This window comes from Lygodium microphyllum, chromosome 19 (assembly GCF_053477565.2).
Source record: "Lygodium microphyllum isolate KBCC chromosome 19, Lygodium_microphyllum_v1.1.10, whole genome shotgun sequence".
Classification (NCBI taxonomy): Eukaryota; Viridiplantae; Streptophyta; class Polypodiopsida; order Schizaeales; family Lygodiaceae; genus Lygodium; species Lygodium microphyllum.
The window spans coordinates 133,697,842-133,705,477 of NC_141153.1; the positions used below are offsets into that span (position 1 = coordinate 133,697,842).

The window sequence follows — 7,636 nt, forward strand, 5'->3', positions numbered from 1 at the left end:
ATGTGGGGTTGTGTATGTATGTGCATGTATGCGTAGACAGATTGATGTGAGGTGCATATTGCACAATGCAGGGATGTAATGCATAGGGTTGGACAACACACGTGCTCCCTTCCTTTCTCTTTCTTCCCCTTCTTCCCCCTGTTGCAAACAAGGTGGGCGTCAAGTGGGACAAAGAAAAGAGGAATAAGATTTATGTGTGCCTCTGTATGTAGTGGGTAATGTGTTCATGTGTACGTGCATGTGTGCATGTGGACCGTGCACAATGCATTGTGTACTAATATGGATTTTATCTACCCTAAGAAATACTACAACTTGCACGGGAGCAAGCTCAACTCAAAATAATAATGTATTCTCATCCACATGGAATAAATTACAATTGCAAATTATGGATGGAAAATACCTAAAATAATATATGGAAGGCTGAAAATAATCATTTTTTGAGAATTTTTCGACATTTTAACTTAGACTTTTATGCTTCTAGTTTGACTTTTCATTTGCATCCTTTGACTTTGGCTTTTGAATTTTGAAAAATTAACGCATGCCTATTATGATATAATGTTGAATGGAAGTAAACCAATGACTAGCTATATCTAATATTTATTTTTCAACTTTGAGAAAGAGAAGGGTTCGAAAACTTTCCCATGACTAATGTGAATTGCATAATGTAAATGTAAGACATTGTATCCCATTGAAAACCATATATGAACAAGTCTAAACTAAATTAAAGTTATGCCTTTGAAGTTTATGGTTATATTAAGAAAAGTATGTAATTGTCATATTTCCTAAGTGTATGCAAACATTTCTACTATTCTTGGCAATAACATAACAATAGATTAACAATATAGTGTATATAATTCTGCTAACAATCTTAAATTTAATTGTCACCATCATCAATATTATTCCAATAGGAAATTTGAATTTCATTCCTTGATTGTCATTCATACGTTAATGATTTTTCCTAAATTTTTTATTGGAGTGCCCAAAAAATGTGTCTAATATATGGTGCTCCCCCTAACTTTTGGACACCCCAATACTTGCACAACCAATAATAGTACTTGCCATCCAAATTGGTAGAAAATTGCCACTTTGGCCCTTGCAGTTTATTACTTGGGGTTCTTTTATGTAGGTTGGGATGAGTGAGATCTAACGCCTTGTGGTACCACGATTGACTAGTTTCCATGAAATTAGGGCTAACACCACCTTCCACCGAGGAATACTAGGGAATGAAAACTTGCTTATCACAATCAAAGGCTTACAAGTGACATATTATTGAAGTTCAAATAGAAAAGCAAATATTCCCATGCCTTCACATATACATGAGATGTATCTAAAATTTTGAAATAATAGAAAGTAAGTAGTATTAGGAATCATTGCGTGCATGCTCACTCATTAGGCTTGGAGCAGATAGCTCAAATATTACATAATCTTCAAGGATTTAATTAAGTCTAGAGCTATACGAGAATCATAGTAAACTTCCCTATCCTTGTTTTATTTGTGAGCTTTATGGTGTGCCATGTTCTTGTCCACATTTTCCAAATGACTTTTGTACACTTTTTGAGATGTTTCAAATAACTTATATTTCCAAACCCTTGCAAAAGTAAGTCCACTAATAAACATAAAGTGGGTACCTTGTGAAGGACCACGTGGATGCCTAAATGAATGGCATTATTGTTCATGAAACACATTCACAAGCTAGGAGAGATTTGATGGAGATCCAAAGCAAAGATATGAATAGTGTTCATAGAAAACCATCCTTTAGTGCATTTTTCATGGCCAAATTTCCAAAAAACCGAATAAAATTCATGTTTTTATAGATGAGAAAATGCTATTCTTTAGACATTAGACATTAGACATTTTAATTATAGAACCAGCTACAACTTATATTTTCCCCATTACGTCGGTCGTCTTTTAACCTTTTCTTTTTTTTCATTGGATGGGGAAAAAGTTTTTTTCACTAGATATGAACATTAGTGCAGCTGCCATTTCATCATGAAGGCAACCAAAAACGTTGCAAATGATAAAAATCAGTCCATTATCATTAAACATAGTAAGTAAGACAAGACGTTTTGTTCACGTTTCTCAAAAAGTTCGAAATGAACTAGCGCTAAGTGGTAACTAGGCCTTATTTGTATCAATTACCAAGTGGATCCCCTAGACAAAGAAAAGCAGGAAGGGCAGCAACTTTTGAAGCTGATCATGATGGCACAAGATATGTAGAGAAAACTGTCGTGCAAGTATGTGAAAATTAGTCTAGTAGTAATGACAAAGGATTAGGCACATCGCCAAAAACAAAACCTCAATTTGTTAGACTGGATTTCATGTTTCTACTGCCGCTAGGCATTAATCCGAGCTGTGTGTGCAGGCTGGACCTGACTGAATGGGATAGATGCATCAATATGTGAGCGGACGGTAACTACTAGTTCACGACAGCCAAGCTACTTCTGCATTTTACCACAAATTGTTGAAATGCTACACCAGATTAGTTTAACGGGTGCTTGCGGCGCTCCGTTTCGTAAGAACAAACCAGGAACTCAAAGTCGCGATTAATTGTTAACTCCAAGCGATACTGTCTCTGAGCTGGAATTGATAATTACCATTGATGATCATGGATGTTAATGTATACATACATGGATGATGATCAGATGAAATGGGAGAAGTCGGGTCTCCACTCGAAGGGGTCACTGTTGAGGGAGCAGCGGCAGTTCATGGATTGCGACATTACATCGTAATTATCGCCAGCTTGATGAGGATGAGCTGCAAATGATTTTCCGATATTCAATAGGACAGCTGGCAGCGCCGACCGATATTGATCAGAGGCGGCTCGACCATCCTGTCGATCAGGCGGGCCTGGACGTTGACGACGTTGAGCCTCCTGCACATATTCTGGTAGATGATGACGAGGGTGATGAGAATGATGACGATGATGATGAGCCGCCTTGCAGGTCTTATAAGTCGACGGCCTGCTGATCACGAGCGCCTGTTCCTGCAGCTCATGAGCAGCTGCATCTGCGACGACGTCCATGATCGTCATCATCAAGTTCATTTTGTTGAGCTTTCTCTTCTTCTTCTTCTTCTTCGTCAGTCCTACATCATCATCGGGCCTCCTGCCGCCATATTCCCGGTGGTGGACGTTTAACGGGCGCTGGGTGTCGATATCAGTAGTAGTGGTACTGGCATGATGATGATCATGGGCATGTGTAGTATCTGCATCTTCTCGATGATCACTTATCCTGGCTGATCCATCAGTTATGATATGGTCAATATTACCGCTGGCAGTGTCACGATGGTGATGATGATGATTATTACTATTACTGTGATGAATGAGCGGGCCCCTCCTCTGGATGTCGCTGATGGAGCGGAACAGCGGCCGACACTTCTTCCGCCATCTCGACGACGTCCCAGCGGCTAATCCTCCTCCTAATTTCGTCTTCATCCTCCTTGCCTCAACATCATCGGTAGTACTGATTTGCCTCCAGCTATTGCTTTGATCCTTCCCTAACTTGTCCCGGCCTGCTACTGCTGCAATCATATAATCATCGGTTCTGATCTCACACTTCTTAATGATACTATTGTTCATGCTAGCCGTAGCTACCGGATTGATGCTGCTGGGGCTTGGGCGCAGTATCTGATTTTCGAGTACGTCCCATTCCCCTACTTCGTTTCCCCTGGTAACCATACTTACCTCTTCATGCTGATTAATTTGATCATCGGAGCCGTCGACCAGCGTGGAGAACTGTGATCGATGCGCCATAATCCCATAGCTCCCAATTATATAGCCGTACATCTTGCCATCGGCCCCCTGGAAGCTCCTCTTCCCCTTATCCGACTTCCTCAGCAGCTGCTTGGACCCACCGCTTGAGCAAATGGACGATCTTAATAATGTCTCTCTCTTCTGATCATCAGCGTTGTGACCCATGACTATTTCCTGCTCCAGCTTCTTTTTAATCTTGCCGGCCTCGACATCCATCTTCATATTCATCTGTCCAAGTGCTGCTATTTCCTCCTCGCAAACTCGCGTAAAAGGCAGCTTACTATTATGAGGCCCAGCTGTTCTGACTGCTACTTCCGGCGAATTTGTAGTTTGGCGGCATGCTTGCTGCACACCCTGCATTATGGAGCCATCACCATCTGATCTCAACCTCATGCTTATAACTTGCGCCTCGTCTTGCAATAATTTATAAGCAGTACTGCTGTTCGTGCCAGCTAGTGCATCATTTTGCAGCTTCTGCATACAATCGGAATAATTAAACCTCGACCTCCACCTCCTCAATCCTGCGTATCACAATAAGCTGTAATTAAAGCACATATCTGATCGAAGAATTCGAAGGGTCACAAAAAAGGGGAGGTTACCGTACCTTGCAAGCTAGGCATGACCCAGTTCGAAAGAATGTGCCTACAATATATAACGCCACAATTCAGAAGGAAGAAAACATTAACAAATGGACAATGTATCAGCACAGCATTATACATGGATGTACTCTCGTTTCAAATGCCACATTTTACGGCCAGGGACTCACCTCGGAGTACCTCCGAGCTCTGATTCGACATTCACATCTTGGTCTTCATGCTTACTCTGTGACATTCCAATAAATTAGAATTCGAACGTTGATTATAGCACAACCAGTGCCCAAATAACCTAATTATAATTCTCGATAAGAAAATATTAAATAGTATTCCAGACCATGGTTAAACATCATGAGTGAGGGCTGCTGAGACTGGCCGACAACCAGTGGCATTATCAGACAGCAGTTTACAAGAAATTGTCAAGGGACCAAAAACGTCATATACCTACTTGCTAGGAACAGTTCACCTTAGCACTCCCGTTTCGTTTACCGCAATATCAACTAGCTATCTGTCCCTTGGATAAGAGAAGTTTATGAAAGCAAGAACAATTCAAGGTTGGAGAAACATTTAAACAGGAAGGGAATTTCAGTGCTGATCAGGAGTCAGGGTCACTTTCCTTAGGCTGAGTTCAGACCAACAGCAGCAGCAGATATATATCAAAGGGTTGTGCTTTTGACGTGACATCTCCCAAATGGCCGAGACTTCCCTCCTCTTTCCGCCCTACCCACCTTCTTTCTACTAACCCCCCTCCCCTTCTCGAAGAGCCTTGGCACTAAGAAAAAACCTCTCTTAACCTTCTTGTAACATGCTGTGCCTCTGACCAGTGCTCACAGAATACCGTTCTTTAGTGTATTTTTTCCAGGCAAGATTCTCAAAAGACCGGTTGAAATTGAAGCTCATCTTGACAAAAACCGGCTATTTTTTCAACATTTAAGTTATAAAATCGGCTATTTCCCTCCCAAAACCGACTGGGGTTAAGCCTAGTCCTCTTTTCCATTGGATGGGAAAAAAGTTTTTCGTGAGCACTGCCTCCGACTTCTAAAGGAAACGGAAGGTTGCCACCTCTGTCTGAACCTAGCCTTAAATGGGCCCGTGAAGTTAATGTCCTGTGCAGGCAAGTCAATGGCAATATCAGCTACCGGATTGCTACGCCAGCCACATCACGCAAGAAATCCTATAATCGAAGGGAATTCTGAACTACACAATCGTGAACCCTGTAATTTGATCTCGTTCGGGAAGTAAGACTAGGTTGCTCTTGAAAAGCAAAACTATGGTCAATGAATCGTCAAGACCAATGAGTATGACTATGACTATAGGGAGCATGTTTTCGTCGAAGGATAACATTGAAATTGCTGCAGGTGCAAAACCTCTGTGTCGTGTATGACTAGCGCATGTGGTTATGAACGTTACTTACATAAGGTACGTGAGGTCCCAGTGTTTTCCTAGTTGTAAAGGAAGAAGATATAAGACACAAAGGAGGCGGAAATTATACGGTCATATGAGATACATAGAGAGAGAGAGAGAGAGAGAGAGAGAGAGAACCTAGATGAGGTATAGAAACGGCCCGTGCTCATTAACTCGACTCTATGACAATAATAAAACTTCATTAACTCGACTCTACGCAATAATAAGACTTTAAATTAGTATATTGCAACAGTCAAGATAGAGTCTCGTACGTATTACCGTAATATTTTATTGTGAAATGGGAAAGCCTTGACATATTACAGCAGGAAGGGAAGGATAGATTTCTGAAAGCCATTTGGAAATGGGAAAGCCCTGGAATATTGCAGCAGGAAGGGAAGGACAAATTCCTGGAAGATGGACTCCTACCTACTAGATATACATACGATACACAAGAAGAAGATCAGATCAGTGTTGATCTGGCAATATATGTAGTGAAGTTATCTTTATTATGTCTGGCGATTATGACATATATAGTAAGGAAAGTGACACAGAAACGAAGACGAGAATTGTAGTGAGGGGAGGATACCGAATTTCTTCTGTAAGCGTGAAGGAATGATTTGACCTAACCCTAACACAGCGACAACAGCAGGAGCAGTTTAATGTTTTGGTGGTGATTTGTTGAAAGAATTTGGGTATGGAAGAGGGCACAGCGACGCAAACAATGGCGCTAGCTGAGACGATAAGACAAGTGATGGTTGTAACCATACCTGGCCGGGGAGTACGGGTGGCACTGAGGCAGCAGCTGGCCTGGAGCCGGAATAATTAGGCTCAGACCTGGACGACAATAGAGTACTGAACTTCATTCCCTCCTCTAATAGCGTACTAATCCGAACCTTGTTCGTGTGACCAGCTGTTAATTGGCTCGTCGCAACAGTAGAACGCCTGGAACCTTGCATGGTGGAGGCCTCCTTTTGCTCTCCCATTACGAGGCTCATATAATTGTAAGTGCTTTCATTAACGGCAGTGGTAGTAGCAGCAGCGCCAGTTGTGCAGTTGGGTTCCTTCTTCTTCTCGTGCGCCGGTGCTGCCGATCCGACCAGTTCCGATCTCAGCGATTCGGCCTGCACACGATGATATTGACAGCGCCCAACTACAGTATGTTCGTCAGTACTGCGACTGTCATGGCAACATTGCTGAGGAGGAGGAGGAGGAGGAGGAGGCGGAGCAGGAGGAGGATTAGGGCCCCCACCCGCTGACGTGGTAGTCAGGCCGCGGCGCTTCCTGATGCGCATCCTGCTAAGGATGAATTGCTACGGACTAGATAGTAGATATTGAGGAGAAGAAGAAGAAGAAGAATTGCTACGGCTAAGACTAGATCAGAAGGAGGAAGCTCGGCGGATAATTAAAGGGCAGATGTGGGTCGAGATCACAGCGCAATAAATGGAACTTTTCCTTTCCTACACATAATGATGCCTGCGATGCCTGTCTCGTATATATTTGTCCGACGGTGGGTTAATAATGCAAGGAGCAGCAGCCGGAAGAGGAGAACAGGGCATGGACATGGGGAGAATATGAGACAGCTAGCAGGCCTGGGTCCTTTTTCCTTGACAGAGAGAGGGGGGGGACCGGGGGGGCTCTCGCAAGCTACAGTGGCTGCTCGTTCAAGATTAGGGTTTTCTAATCTTTTCTCCCTGCTAAGTAAGAGACGGCAGTGCACAGAGGCTGCAAATACTAGTAGGATGGATGTAGGTTAGTGTGGAAAGACCCGCTCTCTGTTGTGAGTAGGGCTTGGCTTGTCGAGACTAGCGTGGCACTCATCATGCTGCTCAATTTCCATTCAACTGCCCGTACGCTTCCGCCGGGTCCACCCCAGGCACACACGCGCACA

At 42.9% G+C, this 7,636-nt stretch overlaps 1 protein-coding gene across 1 annotated transcript; it reads right to left on the reverse strand.

The window, feature by feature from the left end:
• Nucleotides 1-2,531: 2,531 nt before the first annotated feature.
• On the reverse strand, nucleotides 2,532-7,403 carry LOC148020404 (uncharacterized). The gene is made up of 4 exons (XM_087700703.1): nucleotides 6,516-7,403; nucleotides 4,518-4,573; nucleotides 4,356-4,393; nucleotides 2,532-4,272 (listed from the first exon to the last, which is right to left on the reverse strand). The coding sequence occupies exons 1-4, from the start codon at nucleotides 7,038-7,040 to the stop codon at nucleotides 2,639-2,641; spliced, it is 2,253 nt and encodes a 750-aa protein (XP_087556829.1). The 5' UTR covers nucleotides 7,041-7,403; the 3' UTR covers nucleotides 2,532-2,638.
• Between the last annotated feature and the right edge of the window lie 233 nt (nucleotides 7,404-7,636).

Coding starts and splice junctions, on each gene's coding strand:
- LOC148020404 (XM_087700703.1), bottom strand. CDS start 7,040: ATGCGCATCAGGAAGCGCCGCGGCCTGACTACCACGTCAGCGGGTGGG. Junction 4,394..4,517: donor GAGCTCGGAGGTACTCCGAG/GTGAGTCCCTGG, acceptor TATATATTGTAG/GCACATTCTTTCGAACTGGG. Junction 4,273..4,355: donor GGTCATGCCTAGCTTGCAAG/GTACGGTAACCT, acceptor TGTGATACGCAG/GATTGAGGAGGTGGAGGTCG.